This window comes from Microtus oregoni, unplaced genomic scaffold, assembly GCF_018167655.1.
Source record: "Microtus oregoni isolate MIOR12 unplaced genomic scaffold, Mior012 000073F_ref0000255, whole genome shotgun sequence".
NCBI lineage: Eukaryota > Metazoa > Chordata > Mammalia > Rodentia > Cricetidae > Microtus > Microtus oregoni.
The window spans coordinates 4,099,632-4,125,195 of NW_024543986.1; the positions used below are offsets into that span (position 1 = coordinate 4,099,632).

Consider the following 25,564-nt stretch of genomic DNA (forward strand, 5'->3'; position numbering starts at 1 on the left):
GCTCTACTTTAATACGCAAGAGCAGCTCTGAGTGGGGAATGATCCTGGATATTTTATACAACAAGCTGGGACTCAGAAAGGCTTGGAGAACTTGCTGAAGTTCATGGAGGCACAGATCCTCATTGAACTTAAAGCCCTATGTTCCTTTTATTATTACCTATTGTGTTATGATATTGCCGAAATAAACAAAATGACATAAGCTATTACTTAGCTCGTATGCTGAAAGGGTGGAGCATTTTTCATTTTCCAGCTAGTGAGTAGTAGATTAGTATAGCAGCATTCCTTGGGGCAGGACTGTCCCTTGAGATGTGCAGGTTTTGTGCCATGTGCTGCTGGACTCACATTTAGGCAATTTTAGAAACGTGACACTAGTCACGTGGATAGATTTACTTTGGTTACTTGACTTTTTACTTTAAAATCAGCAGAATTCAAGGCGACCAAAAAATATATATATAAGTCCACTTTCTGTAGAATTCTACAAAAATAATAGGAACAAGGCGGAGATTTGCTGCTTTGCTTTTTAATGCAGAATTCTGTTTGCTGTGAATGTTGGGGTGGATGGAACTAATACCTCGTATTGATTTCTTAGTGTTATTTTCAGTGAAGGCAAAAGTAGACTGGGTGGGGGAAGAAAGGTCAAGAAGTGTATAATTTGGCTGTCTTGCAGGAAACTTGAACTTGGCACTGAACTCCGCTTCTGCCATTGGGTGTCACGTTGTGAACATTGGTGCAGAAGATTTGCGGGCGGGGAAACCTCATCTGGTTTTGGGACTGCTCTGGCAGATTATTAAGATTGGCTTGTTCGCTGACATTGAATTAAGCAGGAATGAAGGTAATGGAACCCAGTTGTTATTTTGAAAGATATTTATGAGTGATTTTTTTTCCTCTTTCTCTTGCATTTAGCTGAAGTGAGAACATGTTAACTAGTGCAAACACAGAGCTGTTCAGGAAAACAACCCGTACACCTGTTTTTTAGCTGTTGCGAACATATGCATGACAGTTCATATTTGATTTTACTATAAAGATGCAGCAACGCAGAGATTGACTCTGGTGTCTACCTCAGCCTCTCTCCACCTAGGGCTTTTTTCTGTGTGTGGGGGGTCATGTGGGTGAGAACATGTGAGTATATGGGTTTATGGGGAGGAGGACATGTGATTTACAAGTGTGTATGCCTTTGTGAGTGGAGGCCAGAAATCAACATAGAGTGCCTTCCTAAAGCACTCTCCACTGTGGTTTTTGAGACAGAGCTTTCACTGAACCTCCAGTTTACCAATTTGGTAGCAAGCCCCAGGGATCCTTCTGTCTCCACCTCCCCAACAGTGGGATTACAGGTGCACACCACTGCCGCCAGCTTTCTCCAGTGTTGTGGAATCCAAGCTCTGGTCCTCATACTTGCACAGCAAGCAATCTACCAGCAAGTTCCTCTCTCCAGTCCCAGCACAAGGTCTATCACTGAATCTGGAGCTCACCAGTTTGGCTAGACTGCTGGGCAGCAAGCCCCAGAGGAGCCCCTACTTCCATTTCTGCAGTTCTAAGAGTATAGACTTAGGCCGCCATACTTGACTTTTTCACATAGGTGCTAGCAATTGAACTCCGGGCCCCTGTGTGTTTTCACAGAAGCTTCTTTGCTGATTGAGCCCATCTCCTCAGCACAGATTCTGGGTGTCTCAAAGCTAGAAATCAGTTGTAGTAGAACTTACATCTATGTTACCACCGAACAGAGCGTCAAAAGACTGTGTGAAACTAAGTATGCTGCTCTCTGCCTGTAATCCCAGCGTTTGGGGCAGTGAGATCATGAGATTGAGGCTGACATGGGTTTGTCTCAAAGTAAAACTCAGAGAGAGAGAAAGCGGGGGCGGGGGGAGCATGGCCACTAGCACTTCACATAATGACTGAAGGGTTTATGTCTACAAGCTCTGGCGGCTTTGCTTCGAGATGGTGAGACTTTGGAGGAGCTTATGAAATTGTCTCCAGAAGAGCTTCTGCTGAGATGGGCCAACTTTCATCTGGAAAACTCAGGCTGGCAAAAGATCAACAACTTCAGTGCTGACATCAAGGTAACTAAGCAAAGCACCAGCATTCAGGGAGTTGTAATGACTCATGAGGTTTTATTCCTTTTTAACAAAGCAAAAATTATACGGTGTCACCAAGCCTTGCTGCCTCTTGTGTTTTGAGAAAGACTCTTGCTGTTTAGCACAGGTTGTACTGGGCATCACTGTTGTAGACAAGGCTGGCCTCAAATTTACTGCAATTCTGTTTCTACTTCTTGAGTGCTGCCATACAGACACATGCCACCATAGCTATATGATTCTATTTTTCTTGGTTTTGTTGTTTGTTTTGTGTTTGTTGTTTGAAGCAAGGTCCTCTGTAGCCCAGGAAGGCCTCAGGTCAGCTATGTAGTTGAGGATGATATGAGTTGCCACACTCAGTTTTGTGGGGGATTCAGAATTAAACCTAGGGTTTTACACATGCCAGGCAAGCCCTCTAGTAACTGAGTCCAGTTTGCTTTCTTTCAGATATGATTTCACTTTGTATTCCTGGTGGAGCTGCAGCTCACTGTGTCAGCCAGGCTGGCTTCAAATTTTGCAATTTTCCTGCATCTTCCTAAAGAATATATACAGGCATATACCAATGTGCATATTCAGTGGAAATCTCTTTTTTAATGTTTTTGAAAAGCAAAAAAAAAAATTACTGCATTTGTTGGTCATGTGAGGCCTTAACCTCAGTACCTGGCTCAGTGGGAGACGGGGAGAAATGAATTTGTTTTGCTACATGTATTCTGATCCTAAAAGGTTAAATGTTATTTTACCAACCATATTTGTATCTCTTTTAAGACCTTCAGTTCTACTTTTAATTAAATATATAATTAACAACGCAGATGTTGTCTCTAGAGGTTGATATTTATTGTGCTTTGTAGTGATATAATGTGTTTATTTTCTCTTTCCCTATGCTTCCGGGATTTCTGCTCTTCTATTTTATGCTTGTATTATCTGTCAAGCTTCTTGACTTCAGTAATTCAGTGAAGGTACAGAAACATGCACTAGCTTTATTGTGTTGATGACATCAATACATTGGAAAGCTTTAACAAAATCAAATTCAAGACAGATGGACTTTTCTTGGTAAAGATCTCTCAAATAAGAAGACAGAGAAGAATGCTATCTATTTTCACACACACCCACACACACACACACACACACACACACACACACACACACACATAAAAGTGATCCAAATGTCCTTGTCACCACAGGACAGTAAGATGCAGTTCCTCTCTGCACACGTGATCACACTGATATCTTCAACTCTTTTGTAGGACTCCAAAGCCTATTTCCATCTGCTCAACCAAATTGCACCAAAAGGACAAAAGGAAGGTGAACCACGGATAGATATCAACATGTCAGGTTTCAATGTAAGTATGGGTATTCTTTTAAATTCTACAGTCCTATACTAATGTTGTCTGTTTCTTGTTTTCTTTGGTTTTGTTGAGACAAGGTCTTGCTATGTAGCCCTACCTGGCCTAGAACTTGCTATGTAGAGCAGACTGGCAGACTCATAGAGGTCCACCTGCCTCTGACTGCTGGGATTAAATGCAAGTGCCACACCCAAATAATTTTGTTCAAAATTTCTATGTACCTTCATATAGTGGTGTTGATGCTTTTAAGAATTTTTTTTAAAGAATGTGGTACATGTGACTCACAAGAGACAAAGTATCCTGATTGATTTAGATCATTTGTGAGTTCCATAATTATGGTGGTACTGGATTTTGTGAATGATGTAACACTTTTAAAGCGAGTATGGAGAAATACATACTCTGGTTTATTCACCATGCATAGGATTAAAGGCCAGTCTGTTCATTATGGGGAACTATTTGGGGTATCCTGCCCTCTCTGGAAATACAATTACAGGCATGCTCAGAGGTGTGTCTCCTAGGTCACTCTAAGTCATGCTGACAGTTAAGGTGAGCCATCACACCAGCAAATCCTCCCTATTTGATTTTTCCTACTACATTCTTTTGTGTCTTGCCCGAATAGCCATCCGGGATTCGCCACTGGCTCTAGAATTTGGGCTAAATTGATCTTCTTAGATGTAAATTCTTACAAAATATTGCCCATTTCTTTCAATCTACCCCTACAAACCTCTCTTCCCACCTCCATGCTGCTGTCTTCCACTGCTTCAAACGCCTGCTCCCTTTTTTAGTTTTTATTTACTTTATTGTTGTTGTTTTTGTTCTTCTTGTTGTTGTTGTTGTTTTTTCAAAATAGAGTGTCTTTGTGTATCCTTGGCTGTGCTGGAACTTGCTCTATAGACAAAACTGAAGTTAAAGTTACAGAGACAACTCCTGCCTCTGCCTTTGAAATGTTGGGATTAAAGGCATGCACCACCACTGCCCAGCCCAAACATCCCTTTCAACTCCAAGGGTGTGCTTGCTTGTTTTTTCAGATATGTTTCTTTAAGTAAAAAGTAAGGGCCTGGAGAGATGGATCAGCTGTTAAGAGTGTTTGCTACTCTTGGTGAGAGCATAGTGATCTTCCCAACACTCACTTCAACCTGCATCCAGGAATTCTGCATGTTCAGACATATAGGGTTGGAAGAGATTTTTTTTTAAAAAAGAAGGTTTTTCTGAAACTACACATATTTAAAATTGAATCTTCAAAGAATTATGGCTGAAAAAATGAGTAACAGCTTTTTCCCCCCTCTGCATTTTGGCATGAGAAATAATCCCAGTGAAGTAAGTGCTTTATTCATTCTTTAGACATGTGTTCTGGCGCCATCTTGGGGAAATTAAAGGTACTACAAAACCTGTGCCTCCTGGTTTTACATTTACAAATGATTATATAAAAAGTACCATGTGTTAACTGAAGGAAAGTACAATCCATTTCCCAGCCTATGATTATAGGGGCAATTTATATATATTTTCGGATGGCCTTTCAAAGATGTCTTCTTTTGCTTAAACAGGAAACAGATGACTTGAAGAGAGCGGAAAGTATGCTTCAACAAGCAGATAAATTGGGTTGCAGACAGTTCGTTACCCCTGCTGATGTTGTCAGCGGAAACCCCAAACTGAACTTAGCTTTTGTAGCTAACCTCTTTAATAAATACCCAGCGCTTACTAAGCCTGAAAATCAGGACATTGACTGGACTCTACTAGAAGGTAATGTAAAAGTTTTCTGTAACTCTAATGTGCAGTCTGTGGCATAAAAACCCAGAGGCCTAAGCTAAATGCTGCGATGCCAACCCTGTGAGTTGCTTTGTCCATTTGGCTTTTGCGAGAATCTGCTAAAAGCAAATGCAGGGCTGAATGAGAACTGGAAACTGCCGGATAGAGATGGTGACAGAAATAAAATTTGCAAATAAAATTGTTAGTGTGGCTCAGTGCCAGCACTCTTGTCTAGCGCAGCCAAAACTAAAAAAGAAAATAAAAATCCAGGGTACTATCATGAGACTAGTTAGTAAGCAAATGTTTCGTTTCAGTTTTTACTGATATATCTTTTTTTGGGGGGGGGTAAGGCAGGTTTGAGTTTTATTAACCCCCACATTTATTTATTAGGAGAAAAGAGTCTTTTGTTTGTTTGAGTTTTTTAACCTAGTCATCTATTTTGAGTCAAGCATTCCATGTATCTCAGGCTGACATCGAACTCACTATGTCATAAAGAATGGCCCTCAGTTTCTGATTCTCCTGCCTCCAAGTGCTGGGATTACAGGTATTATCTGCAGTTTTAAGAGTGTTACAGTCATGCACCCTAGGCAAGCACTCTACAAACTTAGTTACATTCCCCAGAGCCCTGCAAGTGGTTGTGAGACAGTATCTTATCCTAGAGTGGAAACTGGTCTGAAACACACTACATAGTCTAAGATTGGCCTCGAACTCCTAGCGATCGTCTTTCTTCAGCCTCATAAAGACTGAGATTATAGACATGAGTCCCGAGTCTAACTAGATCATCTTTTTAAACCCACCAGAAAGATAACGACTACATGCTGAATTTAACCTATGTTTTAGTAAGTGTATTTCAGTTATCCATAGTCACAGTGACATACTATCATATGGTAATTATTAGATCAGAATAAAGCACATAAAATAAATGAATATATGCACTGGTCCTCTCTGTTTATATAGAAGACATTTAATGACTGAATGCATTTTTGTGGATGTTTTAATAGGAGAAACTCGTGAAGAAAGAACTTTTCGTAACTGGATGAACTTTCTTGGTGTTAATCCTCATGTAAACCATCTCTATGCGTAAGCTACCCTACTGCAATTATGAAGTTATGAACATCATGAATGGATTTAGCATAAATAATGACAATTCTGAAATTTTTCTGCATGTTCATTTGTAGCAACTATTCATATTGCATATTAATATTTCATATTAGTGATTTCAATTGTTATTTTCCTAATGCATGAAAGTCCAAATTTTTTCTTTGCATGATCATTGACTGTAAGAAATAGAATATATAAATTTCTTGATGGTACCTTAGGGAACAGGTACTTTGGGTTTCTTAAACAGTCTGGGAATAGTTATAGCCAACTACCCATGATTCCTTCAGGCCTTTAGCTTCCTGGCTAGACTGTTTTTGCTGATATTCAATGGTGTGTATCCTAACTGGATTCTCTTTCTTCACTATTTTCCTACCTTCTGCCATTCATTACCTACTATTAGTTTTGTTCATTGCATTTACTGATTGAGAAAAGTATGAGTCATGGGTATTGTGACTTTATAGATTTTGTTTGATCCGTGTTACTCCTTACAATTATTGATGAAGTTATGTTTTGAATTGTTAGTGACCTGCAAGATGCCCTGGTCATCTTACAGCTTTATGAACGAATTAAAGTTCCTGTGGACTGGAGTAAAGTTAACAAGCCTCCATACCCAAAGCTGGGAGCCAACATGAAAAAGGTAGCACATCTGGAATTTTCTTCATTTCTTTCTTTTGCTTCAAAACCTCTTGACCATAAGCTGCTTCTTGAGGATAGGAACTGCATCTTGACTTTGAACAGATTCCTGCCATTACACAACACACATGCACATGCACGCACATATCCATACACTGTGCGCTTACTCACAGAGGGGTGGGAGACAGAGCATATGTAGGTTGAACAAATGACAATCTTTAACCATTCCTTTCTTTTTAAACATTTGCAGTTAGAAAACTGCAACTACGCAGTTGAATTAGGGAAGCATCCAGCTAAATTCTCCCTGGTTGGCATTGGAGGACAAGACTTGAATGATGGGAACCCAACTTTAACCTTGGCTTTAGTCTGGCAGCTGATGAGAAGGTATTGTGTACAGTGTTAGCCATAAAGCTTCATAGTAATACGGGTCTGTGAATTCACCCTTAGTATGTTTTCACAGATTTAAATTAATCATTTAGTTCATGAAATACATTTCTGAGCTCATTGTACTTAGGCTCTGAAATGAGTTTTCTGTGAGTATATGTTGGATCTTTACTGGGAAATACCTCCTTGTGAGTTAGATAGAACTGTAGTTGTTGCCAATCTTTCAGAGAAGTCTGCTGTGTAGAGTTCAGTCTGATGCAGGGTCACTCAAGAAAATTGTCAGATGAGCCGGGCAGTGGTGACGCACAGCCTTTAACTCCAGCTCTCAGGAGACAGAGGCAGACATAACTCTGTAAGTTCAAGGCTAGCCTGGTCTACAGAGTAAGTTCCAGGACAGGCTCCTATGCTACCCAAAGAGACCCTGTCTCAAAAATCTAAAACAAACAAACAAAAATGTCATTTGGGGTATGACTCTAGCTCAGTGGTCCAGGATATACTTAGCCTGCATGGAGGCTGTTTTCAGACTACCAAAACAAATAAGTTGTCAGAAGCCCAGAATGGTGACTCATACTTGAAATCTCAGCATCTAGGAGTCTGAGGAGGGGGATGACAAGTTGGAGGCCAGCTTGGGCTACATAGAGAATTGTAGGACATCCTGAACTATAGAGTGAAAAATTGCCCCAAAGGAACAGCCCCCTCCCAAAAAGTATAAGAAGAAATAGGAACATTTATATGTATCCAATTGAAAATGAAGATCTGGGCCAGCAGGATGGCTCACTGGTTAAAGGCCTTTGATGACCTGAGTTCTGTCCCTGGAACTCACATGGTGAAGGAACAGAAACATCTCCTGCAAATGGTTCTCTGACTTCCATAGGTATACTATGGTATACATGTATCCACATGCATATAATAACTATAATTTTTAAGAAATTGAAGAGTCCTTTATTTTAGTATATTTTTAATAATCATTTGAGAATTTCATATATGTATGCAATGAGCCCTAATAATATCCAACCCCACTTCTAGCCCTTCAAACTCCTGCTGGATTTCCTCCACTTTCCCTTCCTACTTTAATGCTTTTTAAAAATAGCCCACTGAGTTCAATTAATGCTGCCCATATATACAGTGTGGGACAATCCATTTGGAGCATGGGATACCATTAGGGTTATAATATACTAATAGGATACTAATAGGATACTATTAGGGTTACACTTCATGATAAAATATTGCCTATCACCCAGTGGCATAAACTGCCAATGATCCTGTATGGGGCTTTTGCAGGCAACCACAGCCACTGTTGAGTTCTAAGTGCAGCAGGTCCAGATGATGCTGTTTCACAGCACTCTTTTCTGAGTTCTGGCCCTTATAGTCTTCCCATCCACTTGGAAAATGAACATCTCTTAAAAATAACAGCCAAAGCATTCATTCTGCATAGGTATCAGCCAAAGCACAGGGTATGAGGCACATGTGTGTAAGTGAGTAGAGCATGGCTCATACCAGCTCAGATGAAGGTCAGAGATTAAATGTTGAGAATCACCTTTCGCCACCCACTGTAGGACCTGGGAATGAAATTCAGGATGTCAGACACAGGCATCAAGTTGCTTTACCCAATAAGCCATCTTGCCAGCCCCCAAGAACTCTTCATGATAAAAGTGTACATGAGACATTTCTCTGTTGCTTGCGTTTTTCTTCTTCAAATAGATTGACTTTCTTTGCTGATTCCCTTAGATACACCCTTAATGTTCTGGAAGATCTTGGAGAAGGTCAGAAAGCGAATGATGACATCATTGTAAACTGGGTGAACCGAACACTGAGTGAAGCTGGAAAGTCAACTTCCATTCAGAGTTTTAAGGTCAGTATACTGATCATTCTACATTATATTTGCTAGATAATAGCAATTATTTTAAGGATATCTTTGGGTTTGTTTGTAAGAATTATTTTTAAGCTATGCCAATATTTTTCTTCCCTTGCCCAGGCTTACATCAAGAGCACATAATTTGTAAGTAGTGAAATTCTTAGACTTTTTGTTCCCTTTTTTTAATAGGACAAGACGATCAGCTCCAGTTTGGCAGTTGTGGATTTAATTGATGCCATCCAGCCAGGCTGCATTAATTATGACCTTGTTAAGAGCGGGAATCTTACTGAAGATTTCAAGCACAATAATGCCAAGTAAGGGCAGTTGCTCCATGTCGTACAAAGAACACTGGTATTATAGGCAGGAAATCCACTCTAATTTGGGTTCTTTCCCTGGATAGTGATGGCATCTGGAAAAGATCTCTTTACTTTGAATGGCTTTATTGAGATCCCGTTCACAGACATACAATTCACTCATTTAAGTACAGTATCTAATGGTTTTGACCTTGTTCACACTGTTTCATCAATCACCACAATCAATTTTAGAACACTTAACAAATAGTAACAGAACCTTCCTGAGCATCACTCCTCATTGTCACTGCACTCTACTCGTGAGCACGCAGCAAACAACTTAGCTTCTAGCTGTGCTTGCCTATTCTTGACCATTTCATCTCTTCACTATTTACCACCAATTATATATCCCTGTCACCAACATCTCCTCATTTTACCCCTTTACATAAATACCCAAGCCTCTGTCCTTTAGTAAGAATAACTTTATGGAGCCCACACAAGACAATGAAACCTATATAGCCTCTATATGAATGCAGTTCTATCATTTGCAACAGCGTGGGTGACTATGGAGATGAATGTCAAACACAAAAATACAAATATGGTGTGATCTTATTTCTGTGAGGAAAAATATTATTTTCCACCTATATTGTTATTTTATGTGTGGGAGTGTTTTGCCTACAGTTATGCCTGTGTACCACTTGTGTGCCTGTTGCCTGAATAGGCCACAAGACTGTGCCTTATCCTCTGAAACTGGATTTCCAGATTGTTTTGAGTCATCATATAGGTACTTGGAATTTAACCTGGGTTCTCTGGAAGAACAGTCAATGAGCCATCTCTCTAGCCCATAAGGGAAACATCTTTAAGCTTCAAGTTCATCACAAAAAAAGATGAAGAAAACTTTTATTTTACAGGGTTCAAAGGTTTAAAATTAATTTAAGAAAAATTATAAGTGTCACCAACACGGATCAGCAGGTAAATGCTCTTACTACAATATCTGATCCCCAGTACCCACATGGTACAAACAAAGAACTGACTCCTACAAGTTGTTCCCTACCTTCTATGCATACACCATAAGTACGCATCCCATATACACAGGCACACACAAATAAATAAGTACAATCTTTAAGATTTAAATGTATAAAAACAAATTAAGAAACAAGACATTGTGATACAAGCCTAGAAGTCCAACTACTCTGGAGGGTAAGGCAAGAAAAGGGCAGATTCTCAGCCAACCTAGGCAAAATAGCAAGACTCAGTCTCAAAATAGGAAAACACACAAGAAAGGATGGGGTGTAGCTGAGTGGTATAGGGCTTGGGATGAATGAATGAGGCACTGGGCTCCATCCTTAGACCCCACCCACCCCATTTTAAGAACCATGTATGTTGGGTGTAATGACATATAGCACTAATCTATGCACTCTGCCGTCTGAGGCAGGAAGATGATGATTTCAACAACAACCTGGGCTACACAGTGTGACACTGTCAAGAAACAAATAATCAACAAATAGACAAAAGGAAATTAGCAATGTGTCTGACCTTCAAGATTTTAAACACCTGCTTTAGGGGATTATTGGGACAATTTAATGCAAATATGTATGAACTTCAAACAAGGCAAAGACAACACTTAAAAGGATGGCTGACCATACTTTAGAGAGTTTGTCTATATCTTTTAATTTATTTAAACATATTATCCAATTATGCCTCTGTTATTACTATGAGTCAAACACTCTTCAGTCCCCAAATCAGCAGGGCTCACTTGCTATCCCTTACTAGAAGCCTGAGTCTTGGAAGTTTCTTACATTATAGCAATATGTAGGTCTTTCCACCATTTCTTCCCTTCTTCACTAAAGACCAAGACTGTGCCCTAGTTTACTAGGAGACCCATGATAACTCTACCAATACATGCTGATAACCAGTTCTCAGCAGTGCTTTGTAGGAGAAGAAAGATGCTACCCTCAAAATCGTGGAAATTATGCACATCATTTCTTTATTCTTTGAGAAGTATTTATACTGAAAACGTTGTATTTTAATATCCATAAAGATTCCTGTAGCAGCATATTGGAAATGCTTTCTGAATCATTTGAGGTTTGATTCTGCCTGTTCTCTTAGCTGCACATTTTAGTCATTTTATCTTATACTTTGTCTGTCCTTGGCCCAAAAATTCTCTATGTAGCATGCAGATCCTCAAATCTAGCTCTTGCTTCAGTATCTGGAAGTACCTGGTACATTGACCTTAGCATTTGAGTTTTACTTCAGGCACTTAATGTTTGGGAAGTAGCATAAAAAAGTCCCTGAGTTCCATTCCCAGCATCACACTCACCAAAGAAAAGTATCTGTTATCTCATTACATGGAATAGAGAATTTTGTAATTGATTGTGCATTCATCCTGGGTAATTGCACACACACACACACACACACACACACACACACACACACTTCATTTTATATGACATCAGTGCTTAAAGCTTTTGTTTTTTCTCCACATCCACATTTGGAAGAAATGAGTAAATAAAGTCCAAAATAGTAGACAGTAAAAACTTAGTATAACTTAAAGCTGGAAAGATGGAGGCTCAGCAGTTAAGAGTACTTGCTATTCTTAACAGTTGCTGGGTTCAGTTCCCAGCAACCACATGGTGGCTCACAAACCTCTATAACTCTGCTTTCAGGAGATCTAATGCCCTCTTCTGACCTCTTAAATCACCAGGAACACATGTGGTGCCCATTCTTGCATGAAGAGAACACACACATACGCATAAAATTAAATAAATAAATCTCATGTTTTGATTTAGTATAAGTTCAAAAATCAGTTCCAAACAAAAATAAAACAGAAAACAAATGTGTAATTATTAATAGGTACTTTCTTTTTTTTGAAACACTGTCTCACCGTGTAGTTCTGACTACTTTCAAACTTACAGCGACCCTTGGACCTCAGCCTTTGCTTCCAGAGTGCTAGGGTAATAAGCATGTGCCACCATGCCCAGTTCCCTGATTTGTACTTTCAATATAGAAATTTTGTATCCCAGTCACCAGATTGTATAAGAGGAAATAGATAGTGTCCTTTGGGCTGGAGACCTGGGTCAGTGATTAAGAACACTGACTGTTTTTCTAGAGGACCTAGCCTTAGGTCCCAGTACCTACAGGGCAGCTCACAACTTCTGTAACTCCAGTTTCAGGGGATCTAATACCCTCACACAGACATACATGCAGACAAAACACCATAAAAACAAAAATTTAAAAAAAATCATTTTAAAAGATTCAAAGGTTAAAAAAAAATTCAAAGGTATCCTTGGCAAAGAAGACTCTTATCTTGATTTTTGTCTCTTCCAAATCTAGGTATGCCGTGTCAATGGCTAGAAGGATCGGAGCCAGAGTGTATGCTCTCCCTGAAGACCTTGTGGAAGTAAAACCCAAGATGGTCATGACCGTGTTTGCATGTTTGATGGGCAGGGGGATGAAGAGAGTGTAAAATAACCAATCTGAATAGAACCAACCTTACTCACAGGTGCATGATTAGCCAGTCAGCTATTGCCAGGTGAAGTGCTCATGACTTAAGGAATATGTGGTCATTTAAAGGACTTTCAATTTTGATTAACAAGTCTAGCTCATCATGACAGCCTTCTGGAAAGACTTTTAGTAACAAGCAATTCCTCTTTTCCTTCGAGCTGGATCTGTCCAGCACACCCGAACATGCTCACAACAGACCGTCTGCCCTCTCCTCCTAGAATGCTGCCCTTGATATTTCCTGTCACTGTGTATTATCTCTCCGTGAATCTTTTCACTCTTAGGATGTCCATCTCTTGAGGCTTGCTTACATGGGTAGATAGGACTAGTATTAGCTTGCCATTTTGCTTTCCAAGACCTACCAGTTCTTACTGAAGAACTGTGGTCAGATACTATGTGGAGAGGAAGTGTCCTTTGCTTACTTTGTAGTGCTGAAAATCTGAAGTAACTGGCTGTGTGGAATGTAATAGAAGCTTTTCTCATTCGTTTATTCTTAAAATCAGTATCTTTTTACAGTATTCTTTCTACATGATTATTTTTTGTACATTTAAGAATATTTTGATTACAGTCAACAAGTCTGCTGATTTGCTACGTTTTTAAGGGGCTTCAAGTAAATATGAAAATAAGCATAGACTATAGATGGAGGAAAATGGACCATAAGGTTATATTTTCCCCTCACACCCAGGCTCAAATCAAATGGAATATTTTGTCTTCCGTGAGTCAGTTCGACACTTGCTTCTTTGGTCTGTAAATTTAATCACAGAACTCTCTTTCAATCTAAAATTCTGCTTAACATGACACTTAGGAGAAGTAAGTGAGCTCAGAATTTAGATGATGATTCAATAAGCAAAGAATGCCAAATGAACAATAGATTTTTAAATTCAACACCTATAACAAAGATGTGGTTATGAGAAAGAGAATGTATGTATGTCGGACTTGATGTTCTCTTGCTTTGTCAAGCTTTTTGCTATAGTTCTCGAGATTATTATGTTATTCTAACTCTGAAACGTGATGTAATTTGGTAGCAACTTAGTAGTTCAAATAAAGGCATTTGCATAATAATTAGTCTCTGTTTTTTTTATTTGTTTGGTTTTAAATGTTTGTTTTTATTCCTATCATATGTTTGGGGGTAGATGGCCTGCAGAGGACACTGTTTCCCCTGGATCTAGGGTTACAGGCTGTTGTGATCTGCTAGAAGAGGGTGCTGGCTATGAAACTTGGGTCCTCTGAAGGATCAGTAAGTGCTCTTAATGACTGAGCCATCTCTCCAGTTCACTGTTTTGCTTTTGAGATAGGTTTTCCTGTGTACTTCAGGATGGTTTTGAACTTGGGTTTTTCAACTTTGGTTTCCCTACTGCCAGTTTTGCAGGTATGCCTGCCTTAAGTCTCTGTACTTTTGCCCCATACCAATAAGACTATGTTGACCTAAATTTCCTCCTTTTTCCGTTGCATTCTATAAAATCATTTGTATTAGATTCTATTATGAGGGTTGAATTTGAGGTGTGCAACTAAGGACAATACAAAAAATTGAACATGTAATGGTTTCCTCTAATTTACCAGATATTTTGCAGTAAGAGTATATCGCTCAGTAGAAGAGAACTATCCATTTAGAAGGTGTTGGGCTCAATCCTCAACCCCCTCAAAATATTTTATTCATTGTCCCTTCCCTCTTCACCTTTAATCTTTTCAGTGTCCTTTAAAGTACAGACATTGAAATGGGAGAATCTCATTGGCCAGGTAGGAGAAATGATTAAGGCAGGCTTTTTATTTATTTATAATAAAAATTTCCACCTCCTCCCATTTCCCTCCTCCTCTTCACCTCCCGCTCCCCCTCTCTCTCCAGTCCAAAGAGCAGTCAGTGTTCTCTGCACTGTGGGAAGTCCAAGGTCCTCCCCCCTCCATCCAGGTCTAGGAAGGTGAGCATCCAAACAGACTAGGCTCCCACAAAGCCAGTTCATGCAGTAGAATCAAAACCCAGTGCCATTGTTCTTGGCTTCTCAGTCAGCTCTCCTTTTGTCCACCACGTTCAGAGAGTCTGGTTTAATCACATGCTCCATCAGTCCCAGTCCAGCTGACTTTGGTGAGCTCCCATTAGATCAGCCCCACCTCAGTGGGTGGGCACACCCCTCATGGTCCTGACTTCCTTGCCCATGTTCTCCCTCCTTCTGCTCCTCATTTGGACCTTGGGAGCTCAGTCTGGTGCTCCAATGTGGGTCTCTGTCTCTAGCTTAATCCATCGCCAGATGAAGGTTCTATGGTGATATGCAAAATATTTATCAGTGTGGCTATAGGATAGGGCCATTTCAGGCTCCCTCTCCTCAGCTGCCCAAGGATCTAGCTGGGGGCATCTCCTGGGAACACTGTTAGAGTCAAGTCTCTTGCCAACCCTAAAATGGCTCCCTTAATTAAGATATATACTTCCCTGCTCCCATATCCACTCTTCCTCCATCCCAATGATCCCATTCTCCCAAGCTCTCCCCATCCTCCCCTTCTCACTTTTTTCTCCCCAAATCCCCTTATCCCCACCCCACCCCCACCCCTAAGTTTCCAATTTTAAGGCAGGCTTTCTTAACCTCTTTACAGTTGTCACTGGGTGTGGGTAACGTTCTCTGAGAGGTTAGGTAAGGTGGGCCATCTTGTGCACTGCAGGAAGAATAGAAGCATCATGTAGCCACTGTCTATTGGATACCAAGGCCATACCCCTGGATGTATCCACCAGAGTCAGTTTATTCCTGGGATATCAAATGAGCCTTATCAGACAAGCACAGAATTAGGATGCCCTTTTAAGGTTTTGTGTGATTGATAACATGAAATCCAGTCCTTTTAAAATCTACTCACATGACAATGCCTTAAAATAGTTTGAATAAGCATGGTGATAGACACCTGTGGTTACAACACTTAGAAGGCTGAGGCATAAGGATGACCATTTCTAAGACAGCCTCAGCAGCTTAGAGAAACCATGTCTCATAAAGAAAGAAAGAAAAAGAAGGGGTGGTGGGGACACATGCTTTTATTTTCCTCATTCAAGAGGCAGAGTCGGGTGGATTTCTGTGAGTTTGAAGTCACCCTGATCTACAGAGTGAGTTCCAGGACAGTCAAGGCTACAAAGAGAGACCTTGTCTCAAAACACAACATGAAACAAGGGGTTTTATTTATTTTTTGTTGTTGTTATTGGAATTCACTAGGAATCTTAACAGAATACCTGCAGGTCACTGACAGAGATTCTACCTCTAAGAATAAATTAGAAAAACAAGTGAATAGGAAAAAATACATAAGGAAATAGAAAGACTATTTTAAACAAAAATAACAGGTAAGTATGACAGCATAGCCCAATCCCTGACAAACAGATATTTAATCACCAACAGGAATGAACCTTTTCCAGGGGAAGGCAATGACGATATTGCTGACCTGAAGTACAAAGTCACCTGTGTGGACAGGATAAAGAACCGCATGGACTCCATTGTTCTCTTTCCCCTTCCCTCTGGTTCTTCTATTTCTTCTACCTAAGCAGCCAGGAAATAAGTGAGGGATAAACAAAACCAGTGAAGTCTGGGCCTTTGACCCAAGGCTGGGTCCATCAGCATGCACGTGTTCATAAGAGGAGCCTCAACTGGGAAAAAATCCTGGGGATGCAGATTGCAGGGAATGGAGGCAGCAAACTCCACACTGATGGTGGCCTTTAAAAGTCAGTTGCAAACCTGCTGGTGTGGCTCGGCAGTTAGAGCCTGTGTGGCAATTCTGAGAGCACAGATTCCACCCCCAGCTCTAGATAACAAAGGCCAATTTAAACCACTCCTGCCTTGGGATTTCAGTGCTTTTACTCCTTTATTTTCTACCATGGATCTGGTCTCACATGGATACTCCTGAATCAGACATCTGTATGAAAAATAAATTAAGTAAATATTTTACAGTAGCCTGTTTTAATCGGGCCTTTTTGTCTGTGTGATTCTGATGGTGTGACCTCATATGCTTTTGCTGATCCTGGAGACAATGCCCTACCCAAGACCTAGACATAATAAATACTCCTTGGATTAGTGCCTTTCCCTTGCAAAAACGCAGAAGTCAACACACCCTCCATCTCCAACCCCTTCACCAATATTTCCCTAGGCCTAGTCTCCCGAGGGCCACACACTGAAATCATTCAAATTAGACAGTCTTTAATTGGCTCACCTTCCTACCTACACAAATCACAACAAGGGGACTTTTCTATTACTTCCTAACCTATCCCTCCCTTATATCAACCCTCCACCCTTAGTCCACCCTAGTGCTTCCCAATGAGGTCAACTTCTCTCTTAGAAACTATGAATTGTAAACTGTGTTTTCCAGATTCGCTATATAGGATCTGATGCCCTCTTCTGGAATGTAAGAATATATGCAGAGGGCTAGGGATATGGCACAGAAGTTAAGAGCCCTGGCTATTCTTCCAGAGTCCAATTTCAAGCTACCAAAACATGGCTCAGAAAGATCAGTAATAAGATCTGGTGCCCTCTTCTGGTCTGCAAGCAGACATGCAGGCAGAAGCCTGTAATGGCTTTGTTCTCCAAAATTACTGGTAAAAACTTTTAATTTGGGGGATCTTTGTGGGGGCAGGGAAAGTAGCAAAAAAAGCTGCATTTCTGCATGTTCATTGGCCCATTCTCACAAAATTTCAGGGACATTCACTTTTTTTGTAGTTTTCCAAGACATGGTTGCCTTTGTGTAGTCCTGGCTGTACTGGAACTCACTCATTCTGTAGACCAGGCTGACCTCCAACTCAGAGATCCTTCTTAAGTCTCTCAACTGCTGGGATGAAAGACACACAACAAAGGCTATCCACATTTTCACTGATCCAGATTCTAGACACTAGAGCTTTATGAACTAGAGAAGAAATGAAATTATATTCATGAAGATTTTACAGCACTCATTGTGGATACTAACACCTTGCTTGTACAAATAAAACTGCCTTGTCATAGAGTCACATGCTCCCAGGGATCTTAAAAAGGTAATGAAGCTTAAATTTTAATTTTTTTAATGGAAGAAATAATTTCAGATACCAAACTCTATAAAAATACATAATATGGCTAGGTTGAGCAAGTCCTATTTAAAAACTAGGCCAAATGCTAATTATTTGCAAATGACAGCTTTGTCTGTATTTGTATATGTTCCTGTATATCCTTGCATTTCTTGTTAATCATCCTGAAATAATACTCTCCAAAGCAAAATTATTGAAAACTACAATTTCTGAAGAGATACATATCATATAGTTCCTACTTTATTTACTATGATGCATATGGGTTCACATATGGCCATGGCTTTTGGTTTTTTGCACTTTGTTTTTACTCAACCATAGGAATACTAAAGCCTCGTCTATAGTCTAGAATGATAAAGGAAAGAACTAATATAAAAAGCAATAGAAAACTAGATAGATCTCCATTTCAGTTTTTGCAACCCAACAGAGTTTATCAAGGTTTAGTCTTTGAACAACACATGGAACTAGAAACATTCCACATACAGCCATGTCTCTTAAGTTGGTGCATACTCTAACCTGAAGATATGCGTGAGTACCTTTGGGTTCTCTTCATCCAATTTTTTTTTCTGTTTTTCAGACTTAGTGCCTTGTTCCTAACACCCTCCTGCTTTCATCGGCCCACTGCTGAGATTACAGGTATTTCTAATAGAGCAAGAACAGCAAAATTCTTTTTGCAAGCTATTGTATTTTTGAAACTTATGTGTATGTGCAGAAGGTGTGTGTGTTCGCAAAGTCTATGTAAATGGAGTGCCTAAGCCATTGTATTCATGGGGAACAGAGGACATACTTTCTAAGTTGGTTCTCAATTTTATCCTTGTCTGATACAGGGTTGCTCTTGATTCTGTGTTTGGAACACACAATCCAAAGTAGCCAATCTACTTTTTGTAAATTTATTCAGATCCCCTTTTGGATTCCTATTGCTTAAAAAATGAAGGAAAGACACATGGACACTTCTATCCGTGGCTAGCTATTTCTAGAAACTAGGCTTGGGAGAGCCGAGAGAAGCGCCAATGAGGGCAGAGTGTAGGACTGTTGAGGGTTGGGGGTATTTTATGTGTGCTGGTGTTTTACCGTGGAGGTTAGTGGGCAGACCCATTGTGCCTATCAACACCTGTTTCTGTTCCATGGGTCCTAGGTGACCTGCGCCAAGGCCAACCTGGCAGCCGTTGCATTCACATTGGGGGACAGGGTTAAGGAAGGAGTTGCTGAATCTCTGACAGGGGTAGGGGGAGGCTCTCAGAATACTCTGGCTGCACAGCTAGATGGTGACCCTGTGCTCCATGTTCCCAAGTCCACGAATTGGAATTTGATTCTGAGGCTCCTCCCCGGTGGTCCAGATTGGCATGCAGTGGTTGCAATGGCCTGCAGGCCTGCAAGCAGAGCTCCCCTGGAACCAAAGGCAGAGCCTTCATGGGCTGGCCTAAGCACAAAGCCCAGTGTGGCGGAGAAGCCTTTGAGGTCCATGAAGCCCATCTCTGCACAGAACTCCTCCACCCCCTCAGGGTCCACAGGCCCTTGGATCCCTTGCAGCAGGCCTAGACACCCATCACTGGTCAATCCTGGCCTAGTTGCTTGGTTGACTGCCATCTTGGAGTGTGGCTAACTGGGGTTGGCATTTTTTTTTTCGTTTTTCTTTTTTCTTTGGAAAGGGCTAAGGGAGTGTACCCTTGCCCTGGGACAGTTGGCATTCTCAGTGCACTACTGCCATCAAGTGGAATTATTTTTGCTGATCCCGCCAGCAGCTCCCGGGTGCTTCTGTGAACATAACTGTGGACTGGCTAAAGCATAGCTCCCATAGTGTGCCCAGTGCGCCTAAACCAATCTCCTGAATCTCCATGACCCACTAGAGGTGTTGGAGCAAGCTGGACCAAGGTCAGCTGCTCAAGCACAAGGCCCTTGGTTTGCTCTCCACGGGAATCACATTCTCCTGGGTCCCAAGGCTGCCCTGTCTGGAAGGATCAGAGAACCACTCTTCAGGGGATTCTGCATCCTGGGCTGCCACTGAGTTCCTTTGGCGACCTTGTGGTGCCCGCCAGCCCACATTGTGTGCACAAGCCCGCCCAGGGAACCCCTATCTTTTGGCTGAGCCTCCACAGCAGCACACACAGCTCCCTTCCGGAAAGTGCATACACTATCCAGAATCTCTGACCAGGTGCTCAGTGCCAGGTAACCATTGTGTCACAATGTCTGTCAGATGACAGACATAACTCCCTCCCTGCCATCCTCTCTCTTCTCTATCTGCAGGGCTCTCTCTGAATTTTCTTTGCTTTCTCTTAGAAATGGCTTTCTCCTTGAGCTGTGCTGGGCTCACAGTTCAGGGACCCGGACCTGCCAGAAGAGGTTTCTGATCAACAACTACTTCCCCCAAACCCTTCAAGGGGTCTGGAACGCACTCGCCACCAACATCATTATGTATCACCTGCTTGTGTGTACGTAGTGGGCACTGAGCTCAATTCGATGTGGTGGCTCAGGGTGAATCCGAGTAGAAGCAGCCAGAGAAGGGTGTGGAATGCAGGGTGAGCAAAAGAGGCCAGGCAGGCCTGTGGGTACCATCCAGACCAGGTTTCATTGTCCTTGCCGCCCCTGACAAACCCCCTCTCTTTGTTAAGGGGCACCCATGCAGGCGGCATATACCTGCCTTCTCCTGCCTAGGCCACCCTGCGTAAGACCCAGGGAGAAGTGACAGGGTCAAGGGTTAAAAAGCCTCTTCTCCTGCTCTGCGCTGTCTAGGCATCATCTCAGCTACAAGACTACTTGTAAGTGAAGGCGTATTCGACCGCTAAAATAACCAGATCAGCTCAAAACAACAGATATAATTTAATAATTGAAAAAAAAAACGGAAAACTCACTCTACTGGAGAACGTCCGAAGTACAAACGGGCCAGGCGATCACCGCCCCTACAGAGCCCCCATGCACCTATCTCCCCTGTTTATCTACCTGGCTCCAGGTGGCCACACCCAAGCCAGATGTGATTGGCTAAGCTTCCCCATCCTCTCCCCCTTTTGTCTAAACAAGATTGAACCAAACCCTATACAACTATATACAATAGGAATAGATACCAAATATGCAATTACAAGCAATAAACAATATTAAGCAAGAAACACATAACAAAAGTTTTACTAAGCATTCTATTTCAAGGAGTCTAAATAATGTATTGAAATTAAGTTTAGCTAAATCATGAGGAGGTTAACTACAATTATCTGATCTTCAACTCCATCACAGATCTGAGAAGGGAAGTAATATTACTTGAGTAAACAGGAAGTACAATCAAGAAACTTCCAAAATGTGCAGCAAATGACAGAGACAACTGACTACCTGGGCAATCACCCAAGGTCATTTGCAATGTTGAAGCAACCAACTTTGGCTAAGGCCTAATGTAACTGACATACCATTTTCAAAGGCAAGAAACTTCAGAACTATCTTACCCTGTCTTGGCAGGATATGACAGTCATTTTTTATCTATTTTCGGATACTCTGTATCTCTGTCAGTGGTCGAGGTATGAGCTTTTCTTTGCCCAAAGGCCAGTTCTTCCAAGAAAAAGACAAGCTCCAAGTGGAGCGTCTTTGGTGCTCAACAATCTCCCTGGAATAGATTGGTGTTGCCAGGAGCGATTGTGTCTCACTACCACAGAACTCTAAATTAACTTAAATGCCATTTTTTACAGCTCTTTGAGAGGTTGAAGATTATACTATCTACAATGAATATAATCTCTATGTATCTAAAGAACCTGGTTAGCCTAACTATAAATATGACAGACATAGATGACTGTTGATCTACAATTCTCAATACCTATCTAACTTAAAGACTAAGACAATAAACAACTGTGCAATAAATAAGAACAATGACGTTCAAATGTAAACAATGTATAAATATCTTGATCAGAGGTAGAAATGTACATTGCAATATGGTAAATATACATATATCAATACTATATATATATATATATATATATCAATACATAAAAATGTTTTAAACAGAGGTAGAAGCATATTCACCACAATATTCAATATCATTTAACTTTGTATCAATATATAAGAATCGATACCAATATAACCAATACTAAAAACAATAACTCACAAATACCAATCTGTTATCCCATCACCAACTATCCCTCTTTTTTTTTCTTCAAGAACACCCCTGAGCCTATAAAATACCTCCCCCATGCCTCAACCACAAACCAATTATAACCAACCCCTAAATGATGTCCCTAAACCTGAGGACAAACTCTGCTGGGAGAGGGGACGTTGTCCTCTAAAATTGCTTCCAGCTGTCATGGGGACGACACTTTTCCTAGGGGGTCCTGTGAAAGTAAATGATGGTTAAATTGCAAGATTAATATTTGGTCTGGTAAAATTGCAAATAGTGTCTGAGTATTTTGTGGAGGTCTGGCCAGAATGTTGTAAAAGATGTGCACCATTTCTGCTAACCATATTGGAATTGTCTTTTGTAGCTGGTACCAAAAACAGGTCTTGTAGTAGTGCCATCAACATCATGATGCCATATTAACTAGGTGGATTCAATGTTGTGTGGCCCCATCTTCTTCCTGGAAACATCAAAGATTATTACAGAAAAATTTATTGTTTCTTATGGGAAACTTAAGCATTATGTATAAAGACATATACAAGCATATATATTCAACGAAAGGTATGATAAAGACAGAAACAGATATGAGGAAAGGCAAAGAAAGTTTATATATTATTATTATTATTATTATTATTATTATTATTATTATTATGTCCCATATCATGGCTCTTGACATGAGACAGAAACTCTGGGCTATCTCTTACTAACAGGCTTGGAATTGGAGAGGGACTGAGCCAGAGTCCAACTCCAAAACCAGCTCTATATATTTATAAATAAATACACATTAATACAAATTTAAAAATATGTTTAGAATAATTTAACATACGGAACCTATCAATTTTTTTGGTAATCCTTATTAGGTTGTAAATAGTTTCCATCTGTCAGTATTCAAACATCCAGGGTCCCTTGAATTCTTTGAAGATGAGTGTTTACCTACAGAGATAAGAACAGAACCCTGCCCCCATCCTATATGTTTTTCTTACCATTGGTATGATTGTCATCACTGTGGATGAATTGTCATTTCTCATTTCCAAGAGGTTCCTCCTCTTCAAACCGAACCTTTATTAATTTTGATGGTATCCAGAATTTTTCTTCTCCTGTGGAAACAAGAACAAAACCCCTTCCCCAATGCAGCACATCTCCTGGCTTCCATTGTGAGGTCAGCACATACTTAAAATAAACTGGTTGATTTAATTCAGCAGATTTTTACATTGTCCAATGTCTTTGTGCAGCCCTTGTCCCTTTCTCATTAGCGCTGCGAAAATTCAAGGTTAATAAACATTATGTCCCTTTCTGTTTGTTTAACATATCCTTTATAGTTCAATTTAATCTTTCTATGACTGCTTGACCTGTAGGATTGTATGGTATACCTGTAACATGCTTAATATTATAATAAGCAAAAAATCGTTTCATTTTCCTAGGGACATAAGCTGGACCATAATCCGTCTTTATTTGTGCAGGTATACCCATGATGGCCAAGACTTCTAATAAATGAGTGATTACTGAATCAGCTTTTTCTGAACATAAAGCAATTGCCCATTGAAAATCTGAATAAGTGTCAGTGATGTGGTGTACATATTTTAATTTGCCAAATTCCACAAAGTGGAACACATCCATTTGCCAGATTTTATTCCTTTGAGTACCCTTTGGATTAGTCCCCGCAGGTAGTGGTGCTTGGTTATAGAAAGAACAAGAAGGGCATTTCTTTATAATATCCTTAGGTTGTTACCACATAATAGAAAACTCTTTCTTCAAGCCTTTGCTATTGATGTGATGTTTTTAATCTGATGCAAGCATGCAGGCCAGCCGGAGGGGAGCCAGGGCCTGTGGGAGGGCCGAAGTGCACAACAACGGGGTACACGGAATGGTGCTGTGCAAAGATGTGGGTATCTATGCCCAAATGTATGTGGTGAGGCCCCAACTGGCCAGAGCCTTAAAGGGCTCTAAAAAGACCCACATTGGGCACCAAGTGTAAGTGAAGGCATATCCGACCGGTATGCTAAAATAACCAGACCAGTTCAAAACAACAGATATAATTTAATAATCAATAAAACGGAAAACTTATGCTATCGGAGAAAGTCTAAAGTCCAAACGGGCCAGGTGATCACCATGTGCTCAGAGTTCCCATGCACCTATCTTCCCTGTTTATCTACCTGGCTCCAGACACCCAAGCCAGATGTGATTGGCTGAGGTTCCCTATCAACTACTCAGAGAAGGCTCTGAAATTAACAGAGGGTGTCACCTGGCCTCCTTGAACTTTTCACTCTGGTGTGTGTGTGTGTGTGTGTGTGTGTGTGTGTGTGTGTGTGTGTGTTCGTGTTTGGTTTTACATTGCCCCTGGCCAGGAGACTAGTCCTGGGATAGGCCATAAGAAGTGCCACAGAGGTCACAGTGTGTAACAGTTATGGTTGTCAGCTCAGGGTTAAAGGTGTATGGCACATTGGCATGTGGTTGAAGACTTTTAAGGCTCCATCCTTCAGTTCCAGCTCATGTGGACATAAGTATGGAGTGGTCCATTACACCCTGTGTGTTTGCAGGGGGGTGGTGGTATATGCAAATGCAGCTTGGTGGATGAGAGCACTTTGCATGCCATATGGAAGTGGCAGTACCCTTATTAAGAGTGGCCCACATGGCATTTCTAGGAACTCAGTGCCCACTGCCCAACACAAGCATATGCCCCCCCACACTCCCTGGGAGCTGCATTTCTAGCTTCAGAGCAGATACCTCCAGGAGTCTTGGTAGAGAGGGAGAGTTGGAAGAGCATAGACAGGGTTGTCTCCAGGAGGCCGCAAGAGTGGTCTTCTTTTAGGGGCCATCTTTGATGTTCTCAGCAGTGTGGAAGTGTGGAGGTGGACCTCTGAGTGCCTGCAAGGGTAGGATTCCTGTTGGGCAGTGAAAAGCATTTCTCAAATGAACAAGGTATATCACCTGGTATCCAGACAAGCCTTTGCAGAAAGAGTTGTCTTGCGTATTTATACCACATGATACAGAATTCATTATTCATACAGGTTTACGATATAATCAGAAATAGGCTTTGCCACATATACATAACACACATCCAATCCCATACCTGGTCCTCTAGCACAAAGTAATGCAGGAACAGATTGATTATTGATTGAAAGTGTGCTGAAGGCCTCAGAATTTCATAAGAAACATCATGTCAATAGCAAAGGTTCAAAGAAAGTTTTCTATTACATGGCAACAAGCTAAGGAGATAATAAAGTGATGTTCTACTTGCTCTTTCTATAACTAGACACTATTACCAGCAGGGAGTAACCCTAAGGGTACTCAAAGGAATGAAATCTGGAAGATGGATGTGTTCCACTTTACAGAATTTGGGAAATTAAAATATGTACACCACACCTTTGAAATTTATTCAGGTTTTCAGTGGGCAACTACCTTGAGCTTAGAAAAGGTTGATTTAGTAATCATGCATTTATTAGAAGTTTTGGCCATCATGGGTATACTTACACAAATAAAGACAGACAATAGTCCAACTATGTGTCTAAGAAAATGAAATAGTTTTTTGTTTATTATCGTATAAAGCATA

The 25,564-nt window shown here is 40.7% G+C and overlaps 1 protein-coding gene across 1 annotated transcript; it reads left to right on the forward strand.

Annotated features, from left to right (window-relative positions):
• The first annotated feature begins 216 nt into the window (after window positions 1–216).
• LOC121441123 (plastin-3-like) lies at window positions 217–19,469 on the forward strand. Its single transcript, XM_041642257.1, has 14 exons — window positions 217–253; window positions 668–832; window positions 1,915–2,057; window positions 2,999–3,025; window positions 3,314–3,409; window positions 4,957–5,152; window positions 6,160–6,238; window positions 6,782–6,896; window positions 7,143–7,276; window positions 9,005–9,128; window positions 9,321–9,445; window positions 12,755–12,883; window positions 18,508–18,566; window positions 19,222–19,469. The coding sequence occupies exons 1-14, from the start codon at window positions 217–219 to the stop codon at window positions 19,467–19,469; spliced, it is 1,677 nt and encodes a 558-aa protein (XP_041498191.1).
• The last annotated feature ends 6,095 nt before the right edge of the window (window positions 19,470–25,564 follow it).